The sequence below is a fragment of the Lepidochelys kempii genome, chromosome 1 (genome assembly GCF_965140265.1).
Source record: "Lepidochelys kempii isolate rLepKem1 chromosome 1, rLepKem1.hap2, whole genome shotgun sequence".
Lineage (NCBI taxonomy): Eukaryota > Metazoa > Chordata > Testudines > Cheloniidae > Lepidochelys > Lepidochelys kempii.
Genome location: NC_133256.1, coordinates 257,704,740 through 257,727,377, shown reverse-complemented (window position 1 = coordinate 257,727,377; position 22,638 = coordinate 257,704,740). Strand labels below are relative to the sequence as shown.

At 46.1% G+C, this 22,638-nt stretch overlaps 1 protein-coding gene across 2 annotated transcripts; it reads left to right on the top strand.

Moving 5' to 3' along the window:
* The first annotated feature begins 1,368 nt into the window (after positions 1-1,368).
* CBX7 (chromobox 7) lies at positions 1,369-22,209 on the top strand. 2 transcript variants are annotated; one of them, XR_012156463.1, is made up of 8 exons: positions 1,369-1,648; positions 4,238-4,281; positions 8,183-8,248; positions 8,842-8,908; positions 10,376-10,712; positions 12,806-13,482; positions 21,178-21,297; positions 21,997-22,209. XR_012156463.1 is itself a non-coding variant. In XM_073326730.1 (6 exons), exons 1-6 carry the CDS (start codon positions 1,580-1,582, stop codon positions 12,961-12,963), a joined length of 741 nt encoding a protein of 246 aa, XP_073182831.1. In that variant the 5' UTR covers positions 1,369-1,579; the 3' UTR covers positions 12,964-13,819. The 2 variants fall into 2 exon arrangements, 1 of the variants encoding a protein (XP_073182831.1); XM_073326730.1 differs by lacking the exons at positions 21,178-21,297; positions 21,997-22,209 and having other exon boundaries at positions 12,806-13,819.
* Positions 22,210-22,638: the final 429 nt, after the last annotated feature.

Here is a 22,638-nt window from a genome sequence, read left to right as displayed (position 1 = left end):
CTTCCCGCCCAGTTCTGCTCTCTCCCCCAAGAACGCTGCGTCCTCGCTCCTTCCCCCCGCCCCCAGCCTCCAAACAGCTGTGCGCAGTGGGCAGGAGGCACTAGGGGGTAGCGGGGGGAGACGCTGATCCACAGGGCCCGCCAGTGGTCGGGAGGCACTGGAGGCAGTGGGGAGAGCTGATAGGAGGGCTGCCGGTGCGCGCACACACACACACACACACACACAGAGCTATGTGTTTATATTCAAGAAGGTAAGGTCAAAGAATGCACCTTGCCCTTTGAGCAGAAGGCGATGAGGTTTGTGATGGCCCTCAGAGTTCATTCCATTCTTGAACTGACCCCCGAGAAAACTCTGTCTCTTGCACAGACAAACTTTACCCTTGTGGTAGAGATTCCATTGTGTCAGAGAAGCAAAGTTGTCAACCATGGTCTTCATCCTGTAACTTTAGATTGTCTTTTCGATATCCTGGGCACAGGCCGTGGAACATCTTGAAGATAAATTCTGAGACCTTCAACTCGATATTCTCTGAGAAGCCAGGGTAGAGAGCAGGGGACAGGTGTGATGTGCTCACAGTTGCCCGTGTTGCTGAGGTGATGCACTGCAATGTTCTATACTAGTTGGAGTTTCCTGAGAGCTGAAGTCTTCATGCCCAGATACATCACATTATTGTAGCCTAGCTGAGAGGTGACAAAAGCGTGAACAGCTGAGGTCAGATCATTGTGCGCCAGGATAGAATGTGTCTGCTAGCCTAATGGAGATGATAGAAAGCATTACTTCCACATGCTCATCGGGGCAGAGCTGGGAACAGAGCCCAGGTCTCCTGGCTTCCAGTCCGGTGCACTATCCGCCTACTGCACTGCATTTCCTCATTTAAGGTCTCTTCTTAAATAGTAAAAAAGAACCCTACCCTGCTCTACACCCCCCAGAGCTCAGCAATGCTGCTCTTGGGCTTTCAGATGGAATGAGAACTGCTGGAGGGGAAAGACAGGGGTGAGGCACTCCATCCCCATCTGCTTGATCCCCCTCCCCATCATCTTCCAATTATGAGAGGAACACACTGCATGGGCCCTCTGCCCCTCCAAACAAGGGCAGTTCATCTCCTAGAAGGGGGTACAACCTATGGCAGGGAGGATCGGGAGCGCAATGCCTCTCGCTCCCCCAGCTCCTCTTACACAGCTTGGGAGTAGAGGAGCTCCGGGCTCAGCGGGCTCCCCAGAGAAAACTGGCCTAGGCCCCACCCTTCAACCTCAGCCGTCTAGTCAGCGCCAAATAGAGACCCATCGGGAACAGCGAGCGAAGGCCCGGGAAATATCTCACATTCACGATCCGCTGGGCGGGAGGAGGGACCCGGCAAAGCGCGCGCCCGCGGAAGGGGGTGGGGGGGGCTTGCGCGCGCCTGGGAAAATGTTGCGCAGATTCTAAAATGGAACGTTGTCGGCGGCGTGATTGAGCGCGAGGGGGTGTGTGAGCGTGAGTAAGACAGGGACCAGCGGCAGCAGCCACCACCGCACCCGCCGCCTTCTTGCAGCCAGTCCCCCCGCAGCGGAACGGGGAGCAGCCGCCTCCTCCTTCCCCCTGCATGGAGCTCTCTGCTATCGGGGAGCAGGTTTTTGCGGTGGAGAGTATCAGGAAGAAGCGCATAAGGAAGGTGAGGAGGGGGCGGGGGGCACCAGCATCTATTCCCCACCTCGCCCTCCCCTGCTGCAGGCAGGGGGGGCTCCAGAGCCTACTGCCTGTAATCTCTCCCATTCGTGCACCACGCTGCAGGGAAGGAGGGCAGGGGCCCTGTTCCCGTCTTGCCTCTCGTACATATTCTGTGCTGTAGGGAGTGTGGTGGACACTGGGATCGCCCCATGCTGCAGGCATCGGGTATGGGGGCATCAGTATGTACCCCTAGCCATGCTGCATGCGCGGGGGGGGGGGGGCGTGGTGATGGGTACTAGCACCATGCTGCGGGCAGGGGGCGTGAAGGGGATCATTGTCAAGCCCCAGTGCTGCAGGATATGGGTATGTTTTTCTGTCACCATGTTACAAGTAGAGCTGTATGGTGCGGATCACCATCACCTACTCCTCCAGCGTCCCATAGAGAGGACAGGTACCATTTCCATACATGCGTCTCTGCATGCTGTTCCTTTCGGGGGTGGAGAGAAAAATAGCTAGATGTGAGGCTTGTAAGGGAAAGAGGACCCATGCCTGTTCTTCCCTTTTTCCACCTCCCACAATGAGGTCATCTTTTTCTTTTACCACGTCCCCTTAAATGAGTAATGACCTGGTCAAGAATAGGCCACCTTGCCAAATTTCCTGACCTCCCCTTCCTGACTTTTCATGCCTGTGGATGCAAGTCTTTTTAAGTGTGGCTTATATCTTCAATTCTTTGAGGATCTTAATTTGTAGTAAGGGTTCATTTCTTTTTGGAAAAATGTGGGTGTGGGGAGAGAGGCACAGATGGACATGGGAGAGATGGCTGCATGTTTAACCTCTCACCTCTGCTACCTTAAGACAAGTCATTTTTGAACCATGTTCTGACTCTTAGGTGCTGAGCTATACTTGTGGTTTGAATGGACACTTCTGTAGATGATGGGGTGATTGAAAAAGTGCGATGAATGCAGAATTTGTTTTGAAATGCTGATGTGGGACTCTAGGATGGATCATTGTATAAGAAAGCATGGCTTTGTGCTTAAATGATAGAAGCGGGAGTTGAAAGAGCTGGGTTCCTACTTCTGACACTGACTCTTTTGGTAACCTTGGGCAAGTTATTTTGCCCCCCCCCCTTTTTTAAATTGCCTCTAATTTTAGGTACTGTTTTTGGATGCTTGGGGGCTCTGAATTTTTTCAGGGGTGCTGAGCTCCCATTGACTTGAATTGGAATTGTGGGTACTCAGCACTTCTGAAATTCATGCCAAGATGTGTCAGATTGGGCACCCAAAATCAATGGACACTCCTGAAAATGTTGGTCTTGAATTTAGTGACTGTTTTCACAGCTGTAAAATGAGGATGGAGAGGGTATTAACCACCTTATGGGATATTGACAGGTTTCAGAGTAACAGCCGTGTTAGTCTGTATTCGCAAAAAGAAAAGGAGGACTTGTGGCACCTTAGAGACTAACCAATTTATTAGAGCATAAGCTTTCGTGAGCTACAGCTCACTTCTTCAGAAGAAGTGAGCTGTAGCTCACGAAAGCTTATGCTCTAATAAATTGGTTAGTCTCTAAGGTGCCACAAGTCCTCCTTTTCTTCTTATGGGATATTGTGAGGATTAACCCATAAACATCTGCGAAGTGCTTGAGAGCCTTCAGTGGAAGGCATCTTATAAGGCAGTATTTTTTTTTCACATATTTGAAAGCTGAAACCCCCCCCCCACCCCCCTTCAAGAAAATGAAATCAATTCCATGATCTCCCTTCCTTCTACAACCCATTGTGTATGTTAAGTGTATCTTAATTTGTATATTTTCGATGCCCTGCCTTCATAAGTATGTGTGTACACACCACACTTCAGGCAAACTTTAAGGGTAAAGTGATGCTGTTATTTATTATTACTCAAATATCATATCAGCTGTACACATACTCAGGGCTCTTGAACTGATTTCCATACTCTCCCATTTCTTCCATCTCCCCCCTATATAGTGAACAACTAATTGGATACCTTTAAATTCAGCTTTGAATTGCTGTTTGTTCAGGTCAGAACGTTGAGTGGCTTGGATGGAGGGGGACAGTGTTTGGGTAAAGCATGTAGCAACTGGAAGGGGACATGCCAAAGAGGCATTTCATAGCTTCTAAAATTTTGTATTTCTTTTGGCTTCTTATAACTAGCCCCTCAGACACTTGTTCCATTCCTGGCATGAGTCTTCCTCCCATCATGTTTATGCATGCGGACTTGTTGTAGGGTTGCTCATGAGTTGTGAAGCTGTGCGTATGCCTGTTGGAGGGTTGCTGGGGCTCCGCCTTCTAGTACATTAGTCACTTTTGAAGCACCTGCAGAGCTGTGTTCCCTGGTTGATAGTAGGGTCATTTGAGAGCACTAGGAATACGTGTGCGTTTGCTTGTGAAATCTGTGGATTTATTCAGTTTGAAGAAAAGGCTTAATTTTTTTTAAAGGTGGTGATGGGGAACAAGCTCTTCAGTGCGCGCTGTTGCCAGTGCAGAACAAAGGGCATTCTCTTGACACAGTTTCTCCTCTTCCTGTAGTACCCATTTTGGGTTGCAGGGCTTACCTCTTCTTTTTGTTTCCCTCTCTCTAGGGTAAAGTAGAATACCTGGTGAAGTGGAAAGGATGGCCCCCAAAGTAAGTATCTCCTCCCTCCACCCTGCTTGTCAGTAATGGCTTTGGCTGTATTTCTGCTCCCCATGTTATTAACATATGTTCTCTTGTGCCTTGCTCCAAAAAAGACAGACAGCCCCAAACAAAGTCTATGTACCCATATTCCTGACTGACTTAATGACTGGTGAGGCTGAAGCATGGGCCCATATCCTTCAGTTGCCTGTCTCTCTTCTTTCCATTATCCTCTCCCCTCTGTAACTGTTCACTTGCTAACTACTTCCAGTCTATCCATCTTACACAGGAAAACTCCAAGGGAAACCCAGGTGCTAGGGTTTTAAGTGTTACATTCAGTAGGAGGTGTTCTTCCTTCCAGGTCAATACTGAGAAGACCCCCCCCAACATATTATTAGAGGGTGGGTTGCATCTAGAAGTGCTTCCTTTTGGATAAGACACAAATTGTGAGCATTATCTCTTATAATTAAAGATTTCCTTTCATGAGAGAAGAGGCACTAACTCAGATTTACTGGTCACAGTCCTCTGTGTTGCCTTTTGAGGATTCCCACTATTTTCCATTGGTTAGGGTATATTTCTGTTCCTGTCCTAAATTATTTTAGTAGTTAGTTTAGTCTTCCCCAGAAGTGGCTGCATTTCAATTGGGAGTGACTTTTTTGGCAAGGAACAATCTGTAAAATGCTGTAAGATGAAAGGCATTATGTAAAATTATTACTGTGTGAACTGCCTGCCTAAAAGGATTATGGACATCTGTCTTCACTCGTCTAAAAAGAAGTTTAAACATCCCCAGATGCCCTGTCTCACCCCCCCAACCTCCACTTCCCAGGTGTATGTGTGCGTGTATACAGTCCCTATCTCTTTGGTTGGTGTGGGAAGAGAGATTTTCTTCCTGGCTATAAATTCTGTGATCTATTTAACCCTGTGCACTTGAGTACCAATCTCTATAGTGCAGTTTAGCACCAAAGCCATTTTCTGTGGACCTGCTGACTTTAGAGTTAACTTCAGCTTTTTGTATTCAGGCATTCAGATTGGTAGCATGTCTGCACTGCTAGAAGCACAGAACATTGGTGTTTGTCCCCTGTTACTTTCCACAAGTGCGGTCACTCCAGTGGTGCCTATTTCACTTCTGCTTGATCATTAGTCAGTAGGAATGGGTGGACTGAGTTTGGTCTAATAGCTCTTCTGAAGGACAGTGCAGCACTTACCTCCTTTTGTCTTTTTCTTCCTTCCTTCCTTTCCCCCAGACCTTGAGATCCGCAACAAAACAAAATCCTAGCATGGGCATTTGAACCCTCACAGCCTCCTGGCTCAGAGGCGAGAGGATTCCTTGTTTTGCTGCCATAACACCTCAAAACATAAAAATATCAAACCCTGTTGATTGGTATCACATTTTTGAAACCTGTTCTCTCCAGAGCTAGCATTGCTTGAAACCTAAATGCTTCAGTTGTTAACTCTCTTCCTTCCTTTTATCAGTCTCTGTCTTGATCTCTGAATGCTCTGTACATGCAGAGGTGTGCAGCATACTTAGGTGTTTACATCCTAGCCTTCCAGCACATCCCGTCTCCCCCTACCCATCTTGGTTTTCTCTTCCTGTGTGTGTGTGTGTGTTGCCATTTCTGATCTCCTTTACCCGTTATTCAATTACTCCCACTGTGGTGTTGATGGAAAGGGGTAAAGGGTCGGGTACAAGTAGTGCATTTGCTTCTTTCCTGTGTGTTCCATGTACTCTTCTCAAATTTCCCTCATTAATTTGCCACACCTATCAAATCACTGGGCTGTGCTGCTGCAGGCAGGGACTGGAAGGGTTACAGATCTGACTCAGCCACAAGCTTGTTTACAACTTGTGTTTGAGGTGGGGGAGGGGAGAAGGAAGATCATGTGATCTGTGTTTTCCAGAGTGTGTGCTCTCTCTGCAGTTCTGCTGCTGCAGCCTGGACTCTGTGTGTGTGTGTGTGTGTGTGTGTGTGTGTGTGTGTGTGGCGCAAATTGCACCATGTTGTTTTTTTTTTTGTTTTTTTTTATATGCAGTGTTTTGTCACTGCAGTGAGCAGGGAGCTGAGCTGCAGAGGAAAAGGAAACACCCATCAGGTTTTTTGTAACAAATCCCCCTCCTCCTCTGCCATCAGAAAAGGAATCCTCTGGCTGATTTTTTCTCTCCCTCCTCTGTAAAAAACGAATGCCGAAATTTCTGGAAGGGAGAGAAAGGAACCTTCCTCTGCATGGATAACATCTTGACTTTGACAGCCTGCGCATACAGAGACTGCTGCAGGAGGCTTGAGTGAAAAGATGGGGGAGAGTTGGTGATGGTGGAGTGAGAGGGGACGGAAGAGTCAGTTAACAGGGAATGGTGAAGGCCTGTCTGTTCTTAACCCTGTGCCCTGTCCATAACCTTCTGGAATAAAGCACATCTTAGAATTCCTGGGTTTCATACCTGTCCTTCTCCCTTGTTGAGGAATCTACATTAGGGTTTCTAGAATCATCCTCGGGAATCTCCCCTATCTTGGTACTCTCTTCTGCCTCAGAAGTGAATGTTCCAGAACCACACGCACAATATACACCTCTTCATCCAAAAACCAGACCCTTCTGTAATAATTTGGCTTGCTGCTCTGCTTCAGAGATGTTTGTACAAACACCACTGCGCTGCTTGTGGTTTTTGGTACCACTTCTCTCTCCCCTTCAGGAATGTATGAGATTGTGTGCCCCGCTGCATGGGTGTTAGACCTTTTTAGTCCAGAAAATAAATCACTCTGGAACATTTTGTTCTAGAGCTATATTCTTCTCCCTGGTGGGATGGGCATTCCAGATGTATACCACCCCCAGTCCCAGTCAAACATGACCTTTGCGAGTGGTAACCCTTCCAGAATTGTTCTCTTGCATTTAGCTCTTCCATGTTCTAGCTCTTCTCTGAAAGCGGTTTTTAAGGACTTCCCCATAGTCAGAGTGTTTCGCTGATACCACACCTAACCCCTAGTTCCTGTCTCAGCTGCATAACAGTCAGGGAGGAAGACGGGTTGATGACCTTTCTGCTCTGCAGCTCTGCAAGGCTAGCTTCTGTTTTCTGGGTGCCGAGTTCGGAAGCACTATTTCCAGTCCTCCCCCCTCATAACACCTGGCTTATGTTAGATAGTTTCTGTGCCGCTGAAAACAATATGCATGCATCCCTGTTTTTTCTTATCCCAGTCTAGAACTGGTGTATAAAAGCTAATTGATCAGCGTCTTGTCACCTGTAGGAGGAGTTAGGTGCATAAGAAATAGCAAAAGGTCTGAAGGCTCACAGTCAACTTACTTTAGGCCCCAAATTTAGGTGTGTGTTTTTGTTTTTGTTTTTTTTAAATCGGCATCTGTGGTGAAAAATCCATTCAGCTGTTATAATCCTTTCATCTTCAATAATCCGAGATTGTTTCTTCACCTGTGTTGTTAACTTATTAATATTTCTGCTTAGGACTCTATTAATCTCGAGTGTCCTGTTTTCTTGAAAATCCCATCCAGCCGGGCCCATTGCCTTAGTGGTTAGTGCTCTGCCAAGGGGGAGAGCTGGATTTGCTCCCCGAGTTGGGAGCAGCACTGCAGAGCAGATTTGCTCAGCCTTCAGTGGTGGGAGTAGTTTATGATGCTCCTGCTGACTTTGAGAGGTTTTGAGGGGGCCTGTGGTGGGAAGCTCTCTCTCTTCTCTCACAAAGAGTGGATGATGTAGGGTTTAGACTGATTCAGGGGGGTGTATGCACATGTGAAAATGGGTGATGGGAAGTCCACAAAGCTCTCAAAGTGGTGTGGCTGATCCCTGACCTCCCACTGAGGAGTGATCTATGCATGGGAGGCAGGTTCCAGGGCTTCAGCAATGCCAGTAGCAGCCCTTGCAGAGAAAATGTTTCACTGAAGCCTTTTTAAAATATATTCATTTTTATTTCTTCAGATACAGCACATGGGAGCCGGAGGATCACATCTTGGATCCTCGCCTGGTAGTGGCTTATGAAGAGAAGTAAGAGGGCTCGTTCCCCCCCCCCCCCCGCGCCCCTCCCCCCCGAGGCAAACTTAAAATAAAAAAGTCCTGTATGCATAGAATGGGCATAGCAGGGGCATAAGCATCTCTCCTGTCCTGCCAATATGCCTCAGTCGCCATCAAGGGTGGCAGCCTCTTGGAATGTCTGGTTCATTCTCCATGGCCTATTCAGCCCTGGGACTCTGCTGAGACTGGCAAGAAAGAAGTCCGTGCCAGTCATGGCGGTTTTTTGAGAAGGACACTTCTCCTCTCATTGCCCAAACGCTGCTGGAGAGCTATTGTGAATAACTTCCAGTCGCTGCCACCTGGGCTGGATATAAACAGGTGACCTAGAGGCACCATATCCCAACCTAGATCAACTGAGCTGTGACCTTTCCTTCCCAACAAGGTTTTTACTCCCACAAGAAGCAGCTCTGGGGTTTTCTCCTCGCTCATGATGCTGGCCTGTGGGGTTTGGTGAAGGAATTAAGGGAACTAGCTAGATACGGAGAGTGGAAGCCCTAGTTGGGCCTTGAGCTGTGTTGTTCTGTATTGTAGTTTGTCATGTTGTGTCTCACATTTTTTCCTTACAGGGAAGAGAGAGACCGTGCATCAGGATACAGGAAGAGAGGGCCTAAACCGAAGCGCCTCTTATTACAGGTAACCTTTCACTCTTCCTGGCGTGTCCTCTCCCATCCTTAGCCCCTTTGGTACTGCGTCTATGGATCTTCCAGGGTGGAGCTGACTTTCTGTTTGCAATGGTATATCCTCTGACTATCTGTACTAGGAAGAAAGGTGGTGGGTTTCAAACATAATAGCTAACACGCTTTAAAATCTTAGTGTAGACAGGGCAAGCTGCAGTTTTGACCCACTTAGCGGATTGAAATGAACCCAAGGCATTCCCATCGAGGGCGTGCCTATACTCCCAGGCTGGATATGCAAACTTGTGTTGGCAGGGCTCGCGCTAGCGTTGCAGCAGTGGCAGAAACTGGCTAGCGCATGTTAAAACTAGAGTGTGCCCTGTGTATGCAAGGATTGTACAATGTGTCAGCTGGCATGTTAAACATCTCTTGTTCTAATGTGCACACGTCCCCTTTCTTTGCTGCTTAAGGCTCTGAGAGGGCACTGAGAGCATCCCTCTGCTGGAGATTATCCCTACCTGAGGGATGGAGGGGGTTTGGGCGAGCACTTGGATATTCTGTCTTGTAAACAGCTCTCCAGTGAAGCTTGTGCCTCCGTGTTAATGTTTATTTTCAGCAAAACTTAAACCATGCTCAGGCTCAGATGGAGCTGGCCTGTAGAGGGTCGTTGTGGCAGTGGAGGAATCAGATTAGGGCAAGTGGGTTCCACTGTGCAGAAGGGATGGCTGTAGGTGCCCTGCAGGGCAATTAGGGCCAGGTAAGTACCTAAACAATTAGATTTCTGGCATAAAAGAGATGCTACCTGTTTGTGTGCTCACTGGATTCATCCTGTGAGAGACCTTAGAGGACAGACAAAAGATGGGAGGGGAAATGGAGGCACAGAGGGGTGAAGTGACTTATCCAAGGTCATTTAGAAGACACAAGAGTGGAACCAGGTCTCCTGACACCTAGACCAGTGCCTAGGGATGGACCAGGCTGTCTCAAGAGACTATTCTGTACAGCAGCGGTTCTCAAACTTCATTGCACCATGACCCCCTTCTGACAAGAATAATTACTGCATGACCTAAGGAGCAGGGTCTGAAGACTGAGCCCTGTCACCCTGGGTGGTGGGGGCCAAAGCTGAAGCCCAAGGGTTTCTGCCATGGGCAGGGGGCATGTAATCTTAGCCCTGAGAGGTGGGGCTTGGGCTTCAGACTTCCTGGTTGCGACCCACTTTGGGGTCCCGACCTACAGTTTTAGAACCCCTGCTGTACAGTAACAGCTCTTGCTGTTGGGACTGTTGACTTGATGCATTCATCTCAAGCTTTCCCTCTGCTCAGTGACCTTGCTGTACAGCTGTCTCCTCCCTAGGCATTTAGGCACCTGTAGACAGTTATTCCCCTTCCTCTTAGCATGGTTCTGTCTCTGCAAGGGCATTGAAACACACAGGTGCTTTAGTTCTGTTACTCTGGGATGATTGGCTTTTCTGCTCCGCTCCCATTCACAGAGGCTTTACGGTATGGACCTGAGGAGTGCCCACAAGGGAAAGGAGAAGCTCTGTTTCTCTCTATCACGGCGATTTGGAGGAGGAAGCAATCTGGTGGGGGCCAAGCCAGGACAGACAGAGCTATCTGAAAAGAGTGGGGGAGGCGTCCTACCATTCCCACTCCGGAAGCAGCGCAAGAACCAGAAATATCTCCGGCTGTCGCGGAAGAAGTTTCCACGCATGTCAAGCCTGGAGAGCCGTAACCACAGGCGTGAGTTCTTCTTGAAGGAGTCAGTGGCACTAGAAACTAGGCAGACTCCCAATGACTGGGATGCGACGCAGCATGCTAGCAAAGAAGGTAAGGCCAGGGACCCCATTTGACTGTGAATTCAGGGGCATGAGCGTGATGCTGTCTGATTTCGTTTACTGGACACACACTCTTCCTCCTTGCCTACTGCATCCTGGGAGTGTGGTTTTGGGTCAGCTCTTTACAATGTGTGCAAAGATTATAATTGGCAAGGTTGTCCCCAAACACCTCTGCAAGTTGTCTGGATGAATAACTCGGTTAATCTATCAGTCTGCTTCTGTGGTGTTGCCACCTATGTGTTCTTATACTGGTGACCATCATCATAGTATCAGAGTGCATGTGAAAGCTAGTGCTGCTTCTCTTCCCCACTGCTTTTCCAGAGGGATGACATGGCTGTCTGTTGCAGTGAGAAACTGTCTTGTCATGTTCCAGCATATAGTCGTTCCCCACACCCTGATAAAGGGAACCTTAAAATGGATAAATTCACATACTCATCATCCTCTCGCAGTGCCACTTTGAGGCATGTGTGCAAATGTCAGTGGGAACCCTGCCCTCCTCTCTGCCACCCAAAATCCCTTTACATTAATATTGTGCTAAATCATCAGCTTTGAGGGTGGGGTGCAAAGGTCACTGGAATTTCATCAAATGTCATAAGCTAAGTAGGGCAGTGAGTGGATTGCAGACCGCCAGGCAAACCCCGGAAGCTGCAGGGCGAGCTCATGGCATCTCAGGAGTCATATCCTTCAGAGTCAGTAGCAAACCCCATTACCCTTGCATAGTTTGAGCTTCTGAAGGTGCGGTTTTCCTGTCAAGATGTAAAATCAATGTCATGGCACTCCTGGTAGGAGCAAGGTGTTACCCAAGTTAGAATTAGGTTGGACCATGGGGCTAATTAGATTCTGGCGATCTAAACTTTCCCTTCTAGTTTCAATTGGAGAAAGTACTCAACTTCCCCTCCACGACTGTCCTGTAGCACCACCAATGCAGAATGGCTGTCGTGCTGCATATTGATGGTGGGTGATGTGATCCCTAGCTGTGCAGTCTGTAAAGCAGTTTGGGATCTGAAGGATGAAAGGTGCTAGAGAAATGTAAAACTATTTTTCTATTCTCCCCTCGACGTGTGCACATTCGGAATTCCGGTTAGTGTCTGGGTGAATGGACTCTTTCCGAGGTGAGAGTAGAGACACCTCAGATATCTGAGACAGAAGCCAGGAAATGCCCAGTTAAGGGGTCCACATTCCATACCCAGGTGGGACAACAGGGTGCAGTACAGGTAAAGTAATAGAGAGGGGATGTTTCCCTCCCCTCTCCATATATTTTTGTGGCTCTCTTTGGGTGCGGGTTTGTTCAATCTGTTCTTGAGTTTTTTACACTGTGGGGAAGTGGAAGTGGGGGGTATTTGGGTCCCTCACTTTGAGTGGTAGAGATTAGGAGCTCCAGGGGAGAGTAGATGTTTTTAGCTTCCTCCCCTCGGTGGGGAGGAGCAAAGAGGAAGACTCTTGAAACCTTTGGACCCCCAAAGAAGTGGCATTGATGGGCTTTGGAGAGAGTCACATCCAGCCCTTCCCTTGGCTGGATTTGGAGGTACAATGGAGGAAAATCCTCAGTTTGTTAGGGCCCCCTTAGGCCCAGGGAACATGGGGTATCGGGGATGAGCTTGAAAAAAAATGAGTTCTGATTGTTTGTTTTTTATTTGGGTTGATTGGTTGGGGTGGGGGTTGAATTTACACTACAGTGAACACGTGCACTAACCAGGAGACCTAGTGGGCTGAGATCCAGTTTCCAGATGTTTCCCCTAAAGTGGGATATTTTGACTCCCATTTGGAAAGAGGGTGGGGAATGTATAATGAAAATGCTGGTGGACCTGTAAGCATGGTGGTGCTGTTGGGGGGCTGTTGTAGTATCAGCCTGCACAGTTGATTGTGTGTCTGTCATTCTTCTTGACGCTCTCCCTTCTTTCCCTCACCTTTCAATGTCCCGTTATTATCTTTCTGTGTGGGAGGGTTAGACACCTACAGTGCCTTGGAGCATGTGCAAACTTGGCACAGGTTGATGTCACCCACCCATAGCCAGCAAGGGTGCTCCTCTTCTGTTAGCCCTTCATTCTTTTTCTAACGTGCTCTTATCCACCTCCCCCTCTGCAGTAGGCATGGATGCAGTTGATGGCAGCCTCCCCTGGATCCCCACCTTGTCCCCCAGCGAAGTGACAGTGACAGACATCACGGCGAACTCCATTACCGTGACCTTCAGAGAAGCACAAGTGGCCGAGGGCTTCTTCCGAGACCGAAGTGTGCAGTTCTGAATCTCCATTTTTAATGTTCCTAGTCAGATTCTTTTGGGGGTGGGGTGATTATTTCACTCTTTAAAAATATCCAAAATGTTTCTTTTAAAAAATGTTTACAGAGGAGGGGTTTTTTTTTGTTTGATTTTTTTACTGAAGTCTCATTGATTTTTCTTTTCCCCTTCAGATATGCAAAAACTAAAGGCAATGTACGCGGTGCCCGTGTTTTTGTTTGTTATACTTGTCTGTTGTTGCTTTGTCCGTCTGAGAAACTGATACCCCTTTCCTTGGCAAAGACTCCCCTGGTAGGGCATTTTGAGAACCTTTTTTCTCTATGTATTTCCTTTACTCTGTTAGTTCTGACAGCTGCATTTAGGGTGAGAGAGGACACGGAGAAGAAGGGGTTGGATCTATTGCTTGCTTCCCTGATTTGCAGTTGTTGTCCCTTGGGTAAAGATGCTTCCTCTGGACATCACCCTCCCCATCTTCCTCCTCCCGCCCAGCTAATGCAGTGAGATGTAATGGACCCGATCACTTTAGGTAACTCAAGTCTGTTACAAGCTTCCTCCCTTCCAAATGTTTTATCTGTGGCGGTATTGCAGGTAATCTGTTTGCCTGGGAAGGTAGGAAACTCCATGGCAAATAATGAATGGGACTGATGGTTACAGTGTGATTCCATGAAGAGTGAAGGGATGTCTTCCTTGTCTGCATGATCCATTTATCCTGTAACACATAGCTTTGTAATCTCCTAGCTGTGGTATATTAGCTACACATGCTCACTTTAGATTTCTGAGCCTTTAATAAAGGCATCACTGTAACTTAATTGCCCTTTAGGAGGATAACTGTATAAAGAAAAGGAGTACTTGTGGCACCTTAGAGACTAACCAATTTATTTGAGCATGAGCTTTCGTGAGCTACAGCTCACTTCATCGGATGCATACCGTGGAAACTATGTCTGCTGCAGTTTCCACGGTATGCATCCGATGAAGTGAGTTGTAGCTCACGAAAGCTCATGCTCAGATAAATTGGTTAGTCTCTAAGGTGCCACAAGTACTCCTTTTCTTTTTGCAAATACAGACTAACACGGCTGTTACTCTGAAACCTGTATATATTAACATAGTGGTACTCATTCTTCTCTATCCAGAGACCTTCCCAGAACCCTTCTATGATCTAGAAATATGGGAAGAGAAAGGTGTTTATATGTAACCCCCCCACCCCACCCCCTGGGGGATGAGGATTCCCCCCAGGCTGAGAACCCCTGTACTAAAAGATTTACCAAACCCAGACTGTATATAAATATTGTCCTGAAAATGCTTTACTAAGTCAGTGAAAAGGGTGGCTCTCTTCTTGGGAAGAATGGCTTATAGAGGGATTGAAACATTGCCTAGCAGTGCTTGAAAACTGCAGATAAGGGCAGAGGCCAGATGCATGAGAAGTAAGCAGTGAAACTGGACTTTAGCTGGTCAGTTTCCACTTTTAGGTAGTTTTTTTTTGCTCTCTGATCAAATTTAAAGGGCAAAAGTGAATAGCATAAGGGCTGGGAGGAGTCTACTAGACTTCTAACATTTTTTAACTTTTAATTTATCCTCTAAAGTGATAAGGACTCTTGGACTGAGTGTCCTACTTATATTTTCCCTCCTCAACTTACCATATCTGTGACCTCATCCTTATTTGTTCCCTTTACCAGGGGAGTTTCCCTTTTGAGGGTTTAAAAAGCTTTGCCAAGGAAAGCCATCTGCAGTTCTATAGACTGCACCTGATCTTGCACTTAAAAACGCCTGGAGATTTGTGCTGGATTCTACCTGTGACATTTTGGGGTTTCTAAGAATTGCTGTATCTTCAAAGTTGATGTTTAGCATCTGTTCTTGCATGCTCACTCTCTTCCTTCTTTATTTTAAACTTAAAAATCTTTCTCTCTGTGGAAAGCAAGAAGGGAAAGCTAGGGCCTTGGGGGGGAATTGTGGGGCAATGTGATACAGTGCAGACTTGACTCTTTTTTCATTTGCTCCCCTCCTTTAATTCCTTCCCTCAAAAAAAAAAAAAAAAAAAAAACTTCATCTGCTGGTTTTGTGCTATCTGAAGCTACTTTCATACAGAGCTGAAGCTAAGTGTTAGTGTAAATCCTAAATGCTGTTTCTCTGCAGCTCTCCCCCTGGAGGGCTTAGCTCCTGCAGAACTTTGGAGTTCTGCAACACTGATGCTTTGGATCCTGCAAACACTTGCTTTTTACAAAGGTTTTGGACTGCTCCTAAGCTTGCTTTAAAAGCACATTTTACCTCTAATAAGCTCTAGCTGCTTACAGGATACTAAGATTCACCCTCCATTGTCTGAACTAGACTGCCTTCCACCAGGTCATGGTACGTGCGGGATGGATTGACACGCCCTATATTTCAGGTGTCTCGGTGCAAATATTTTTGTCCCTCAAAATAAACACAAAGTGGGGGATGCAGGAGACTGCCCTAGCTCCAAGTTTTAATGAGTGGTGAATTTTGAGAGGAGGGGTAGGGGGTGAAACCTGAGTTGATTTTTTTTTTTTTTTTTTTTTTTTTTTAAGTGGTGGGAGTAGGTGTCAGATGAGAAGAGGGAGTGCTGAATCCTTTAAAAAAAAAAAATAGAAACAGTGCAACCTGTGGGATAAACATAGACTCAGGACAAAGTTTGTCAATCGTGGTTGCCTAGAGTTATGCTTCTAAATACATATATAGTCACCTACATAGAAGTGTCCTCTTTCCCCATCCCTTCCCTCAAAAAAAGAGTGCTGAGCACCTGCATCTTTTACTGACTTCCCTGAGAGTTGCAGGTGCTCAGAATGTCTGAAAATCAGGGTGACTTTGATCCAGGTGACTCTAGATTTAGAAGATTAATCCTAGGCACCTAAGTTTGAAGAACTTACTTCCCAACTCCTTGTTCCAAACTTTTGTAGGATCTGGAAGAGAGGCTTTAACTTTTATTTTTTTTATATGTGGGTACGGCCTTCTATGCACTTTCCCCAGTTTAGTCCAGAAACACTGCAAGAAAAACTCTTGTTTGTGGATGTTTCCAGCCCTGGCCAAAATCTGCAAGGCAGCAGAAATCCTGTAAAGGGCAAGAAAAAAGCTTCTTCTCTCACCAGACTTCCGTTCTGTTTTTCTCTCTCTCCTTGGTGTCACGTCTATGCACCCATTGAGATTTTCCAGACCAAAGAATTCTGTCTTGACATTCATTTTCTTTGAAGAACACTGTTTTTGCAAACTTGACTGTAAGTGGAACTCTGGAGCCCTTGCAAACAGGATTCACCCACTGCTTCATTTTTAACCCTTTTGTAGATGTTTACTTGTATTGCTTCTGATGACTAATATCCTCTCCTGACCTAAAAGGATTAAGGAGGTATCTTGGTAGCCGTACTACCTTATGCCCAAGTCACTGGGGGGGTTAATTCATTTCCAGTTGAGATGCAGAACTTTGCTGATGTGTGGGTTGGCTTTTTTGGGGGCATGGAGAGAACAAGTGGGGAGAGGGTGTTTTGTGGTAGGAAACTAAACATGTATTTATCGATTTTTATTTTATTTTATTTTTTTGACACATCCTTAGCAAGGTTTGCATGTTGTAAAAATCAATCTTGCTCTCTTAACAGAATGGTTTTATTGTTTTTAGTCTCTGTAAAGTGTCGTTCTCTTCTGAAAAGTGACTAGAGAAATGGTGGCGTGGGCTCCAGGGTGGTGGAATGTCAATGATTTTCAAATCAAATGTGCTCAGTTTACAAGTGCAAAGTTTAACTGCAAACTCAGCCTGGAATCTGAAAGTCATGCGGGGGCCTTTTTGGCTGCTATCACAAAAATCAAAGATTCTGTGATTAGAGCTTCACTAGCTATTATGTTTGATGCAAGAGCCAAAATAGAGTCCAGTTGGAGCTTACTTTAATGATTCTGTTTGAAATATGAGCCAGAATAGAATCCAACTGACTCCCCTATAGCTCTGTTGACTGCAAGGCTGAAGCAATGCAGACTGACTTCAGCCAGCAGAATCGCACAAAAAGCAGGTCCCTTGAGTAAGAAGGGACTGTTCTTATAGAGTCAGTCTTCAGAACAGAATTGCACTGTAATAACTTGCCAGCAGTTCGTAGGGCAGGCGACGCTTGTTTCATGCATCTGTTCATAGTGGTATTTTATGTATTGTTTGTATCATGCCCACACTTAGGGACCCCTGTCACATTGGGACTCGACTCCATTGTACTAGGCACTGTATAAACACTTGTTGAAGACTGCTTCGGCCCCCCCCCCATACCTTCCATCCCCACGCCCCAGTATTTTTGATTCCTCTGAGCACCAACTACAAATCATTTGTGGTATCTTAAGGTACATCTATGCTGGGAAAAAAAACAACTCCTCAGAACAAAGTCTCAGAGCCCAGGTCAACTGACTTGGGCTCCCGCTATAGGGCTAAGCATACCAGTGTAGATCTTCCCATGTCCAGCCAAGCAGGAACAGATACACCGCTATTTTTAGCCACTCAGCATGAGCGCAAGTCAGTTGACCTGGGCTCTGAGACTTGCTGCCCCAGGTTTTTTTTTGTTTTTGTTTTTAAACAGTGTAGACCTACCCTTAGTAGCCCTGTATCTCCAGCACACCCCTTATTCTCCTGTAATGACTTGGGCCCTTGGACGTGTCAAGTCCAAATTTGTTTTCAGTGGCAGACAGGATATTGTGGGAACACCCAAATGCAGTTCCTTTTGCCAAAATAAACCCAAGTCTGCCAGTGAAGTGACCCTGACTAAGTCAGAGCCTGAGACACAAACGAACATAGATGTGATTTAACATATCAGAACAGGGTGTTTTTTGTTTTGTTAGTGTTGTGAAACTGTCTGGAAAGATTCTTCTGGTGTGTTTGATTGAATGTGTGAACTTGGTTTTGACCTCATGGGGCCCATGGCCCCAGTACTGCTTCCTGCTCTACCCCAGCCCCACTCTTAGTACTGTTTGACAGTTTAACTGGAATAGAGAGAGTGGCCTCATGTAGGCTGAAAAATAGGCAGGCTGCTAATAGGAGATACTTAATGCAACCACCACAACAAAGGTTGGGATGAGGAAATACAGTGCTGATGGCTGTGGGCAACAGCCCAGGGTTGATGGTTAAAGCAGGGCCCCTTTGCTGAACATTAATTTCATGATTTTGAAATAGGAAAGAAGCAAACCTCCTTTCTAAAAATGGTAATATTTTCCCTTCTCTTCTGTTCCTATTCCATATACTCTTCCTGTAGCCTAGGAAGGAGGGCAGTGTAGCTTCCTGGGACAGTGTAGGGGCTGCTTGATGAATGGGGCCCCTAACTTGTAAAGTCTGGCATTCCTTGGACTCCAGAGTTGTGCTGGATCTGTGTACCATATCCCCATTGTCAATAATGCCCTTGCTAGACTGTTCAGGACAGACTGTTGGGTAGAGTGCCTGTTACTTCAAGAAGAGAGTGCATTGCGATGCAGGGAGCATTCATTAACTCCCAAAGCCCTTCCGGGGTCTGCATCATGCTGATACTTCCCATTGAATAAAATCAGATGCCAAAGTGAGAAATCCAAAACCTTTCTTCTTGTTGGAGGCTTCTGCTCCCATCCTTTGTACGTCCCAATTCTGACTAGTTAATGGCTTCGTTCAGCTGGGATGTGCACTACACAGTGGCCTGTCACAACTTTGGTTTTGCCACATATTTGTTCTCATCTTTTCACTCAGATGGGGGAAAAAAAAGTGAATATTAGATGGGGGTGTGCATGGAGAGGGGAGTATCTAGGAGATAGAGTATGTTTCTGTTCAGTGTAGCCTAGTGTATTCAAATGCACAATTTTCTTATCTCTTCACTTCCTTCTCCCTCTTAGGACATCACTGCCCTGCATCAGCATTTTAGAAGGATTAACTGGCACTCTTCTGTGTGCTCTGAATGGGTACTGAGTATGTGAGCATGTGTGGAGAGAGTCGTTTGCTTCTGTGTTAAGTAGCTGGGTCTTCCAGGGGGAGGGAAAGCAGAGACTTATCTTTGTGGGGGCGGGAGCCAAACAGGAGAATGACAGTTCAGAGCCATTATTAGAAAGGAAAATCTATCATTGGCAAATGCAGGTGATGGGAACAGATTGTTGCAGATCTCAAGTCAATATCTCCCAGAACACAATGATCTAAAATCAGCTCTTTCTCATGTCAGAGGGTCCGTGTCCTCTGCCCCACCGAGCTCAAATGCCCATAAGCCAGGACTGTAGCCTTCATGCAAAAGGAGAATGACTGTCCCAAATTATTTTATCACTCAGATGAAACCTAAGCTCTTAAGCAGGTGGAAGTGGTTGTGGGACTTGCCCAAGAGATGAGCATTTGTAAAGCAGGGGTAGGTTGCCAGTCTCATCAGAACAGTCACTGGTGGGGAAGGGCAGACATAGCATTCGTTCAGAACCTCATATCTTCCTCTAACATCCATTTCAGATTCTTCTTTAGGAGAAGGAATGTTTCCTGGGGAGTTGGTCGCTTCCCGGATTTCTGAATGGGCAATGGCTTCTGGATGATCAGAAGTAGCACAGAGCGATTGAGCCCAATAATGGAAGCTGGTAGTGGCTCCCATTGAATGGGAGACTGAATTACTGTACTTGTGAAATGGGATGGGAGGAAAGCTTAGGCTCAGAGAGAGGATTTGCTGCTTTCATTAATTGTGGGCCACTTGTTACCCTGCTTGTCTTTTCAGAGAAGAGGCACACTCCCCTCCCACAACTGTGTGTATGCTGGAGGTGCCAGATAGACATCTTCGGGTGGGAGGGGGTGCACTGTGTGATGGTCAGAAACGTGACCTTTTAAAATCTATCTGTGCTGTATCATTTTAGTGCTAACAGTGTGGGAGGGTTGACCAGAAATGTAGAGGTAGCATCAAAAACTCTCTGAAATCTAAAAATGTTAGTCTGCTTTTTGGCTTTTCTTAAGTCAAGGCCTAAGTATGTTTGAAGCACTTTGAAGATGCAAAGCACTAGGAGCGCTGAGTACTCGTATTGCCTCTTTAAAAAAGTGGCATTTGAAAAGGGAAAGATGTATCCATTTCAGACCACTGGCTATTCCTTATCTCCTTTCCACAGCTGCCATCCAGCCCTTGGCATCCCTTCTACAGTTGTAGGGTGGGTTTGCCATTCCAGGCATCCCAAGTGAACAAGGGCACAATGAAGGAGGGAAGGAGACTTTAAAACTCCACATCCACCTTCAGAACATGTTTTTCCCCCACCACTTGCGGTATATAGGGGAGTTATTAGGTTCTGTTCCCATGTTAAGTAGTCCCAGTGCTCAGAGATGGCCGAGATGTGATCCAATGGGTTTCTTCCATCTCTAGTTATGGAGACCTCCTTTTAGTTCCCTTTTCTGGACAAATTGCACTTTAGTAGCTTAATGGGGATGGGAGGCATGTGTACCTCTTTGGGGTCGGGGCAACCCAACAGCTGTTCTCAGTGGCTGCTGGACTCTTCCAGTGGGTTAATGTCTCACCTCACATCCAACAGAACAGGTGCAAAGGAACTTGCTTAAAAAAAAACTAATCACAAAGTTTAGGCTTAAAAAAAATCTAAATTGAACATTTTAGCTGGCTATGTGGGGTGTTTTACTTAGTAGCAGGCACCTGTGTTTGGAGGAAGCCCAATCCTCCCAGCTTTTCAGCGTTGACCTTCTCTACCATGCTCCTGCACTGCTTGATCTAGGTTCTTCTAAGACTGCTGTGTGACTTTATTGCCTATTTTATATGCTTGTTTTCCACCAAGGATGGGGTTGGGGAAAGTTACTTTATTTTTTATTCTTGGCATGATAGAGCACCTGAGTCTTTGCACAAGAAAGCTTCCTTTGCACAGAATGAGCTTCTAGCTTTTGTACAGACTAATTGAATGTATTTGGGCAGAGGGGGCTGAGGGAACGAATCAATTCCAAACAAACAAAAAACCCCTACATATATAATGCCTTTTCTGAGTGAGCGTGTGTTGTAAATGGAAATTGTAATACAAATGGGAGGACAGGTCTAGTTACAATTTGATGCAAAGTGTGGTTTTATTTTTGTACTGATATGGGTAAGAGACTGTACAGCATCTATTTATTTAGATGATTTATGTGGTAAATGTTGCAATCAAAGTTATTAAAAATATTAAATATGATAACTGACATTTAACTAATGGCCTGTTTCTGTCTTGTCATTTTCCCCCTTAATCCTACAATTCCATTCTTTCTATCTCTGCTGACCTCTTGGCCTATGGAATGAATGTGCAGTAGTGCTACCGGCTTAGAAGAGATGAAAATCATATGTGTATGATGCACAGGGATCATGTTTAGTGAGGGCAGTGAGGGCATTTTCTGACAACACCTCCCTTATTGGATCATCTCAAGCAGGTTAGGGTTTTTTTTATTAATTTTTAAACCTGGAAAGTGAGTTTTAGCTGACCTCTCAAGATCCCTTTCAGTCCTATATTGCTGATCTTCTTAGAGTGCTTGCTCATATCAGTTCCAATTAGGTGTGCGTGCACTGCATGCACGGCCGTTGGAGAATTTTTACCCTAGCAACACCCAGTGGAGCTCCCTGGAGTGACGCCTTCATGGCATTCAATATATACCCCAGCTGACCCAGCGCCTCCTCAGTTCCTTCTTACCATCCGTGATGGTCATTGGAACTGTGGAGTCCCGCTTCACTTGCTCTCCACTCTCCCTAGCGTATACCTAATAGTGGATAGTTTATAGTTTTGTTTTGTTTGTTTTTGTTAGTTATAGGTGGTTTACTTAGTGGGGTTGCTGGGCCTTTCCCCTCCTCCCAGATTCTTCTCTTGGGCTCATGCCCAAAGCTCTGGGATTCAAGCCCTGCAGTTTCTGCTCTAAGCCCATGCCAACAGGAGATCCCCATGCCTCTTGCCTGAAGTGTCTGGGGGAGTCTCACCAAGGAGAGAAGTGCATGGAATGCACCTGCAGGGCACCGAAAAGTAAATCCATGGTCTTTGCTGCCAAATGTTCTGTGCACACGCTGCTTTAGGATTGACTGGATTCCAAATTGCTGGAATAGAGAGGGAGACTGATTTTTTTTTTCTTCCCCTTCACCAGGCTTTTCTCCAGAAACAGCTAAAGTGACCTTAAAACTCCTTAATCAGTGGAAGCTGCTGGGGGGGCAAAGACCCTCCAAAAATGCAGGACCTCAAGAGGACATTTGCATTGTTTGTGCCTAGGACTATCCTTGCTTCTTTGTACATTGAGGTGAAACACAACCACGCGCTGTCCTGGTCTACAGTTTTTGTACCAATATAATTATTTAAGTTAAGCATGTGAATTTGTGTTATTTGGTACAACTCTTACCATGAATGCAATTATACTGGCATAAAGATACATATATGGCAAAGTTTATTCCCCTTCCCAGCTGGGAATAAGCTATAGGAGCATAAGCACCCTCAAGTAGATATAACTACATCCACATTAGTGGCTGTTACTGCTTTACCAGTACTGGTGTAGTTACAGCACAACAACTGTGTGTAGATAAGCCCTAATTTTGAGCACTCTTGATTTCAAACAGAACACAGCAAATGGAACCTAATTGTGCTTCAAGAATCAAACTAGGACCTTGGGTAGTTCAAGGGAACATGGTTAGGTTTTACCTGCTGTGTCATAGGAAAATGGGCTTTAACCATGAGAAAAGAACAATGGGAAAGGGAGTGCTAGGGTGGGTCAGACCTATGGTCCATGTAGTGCAGC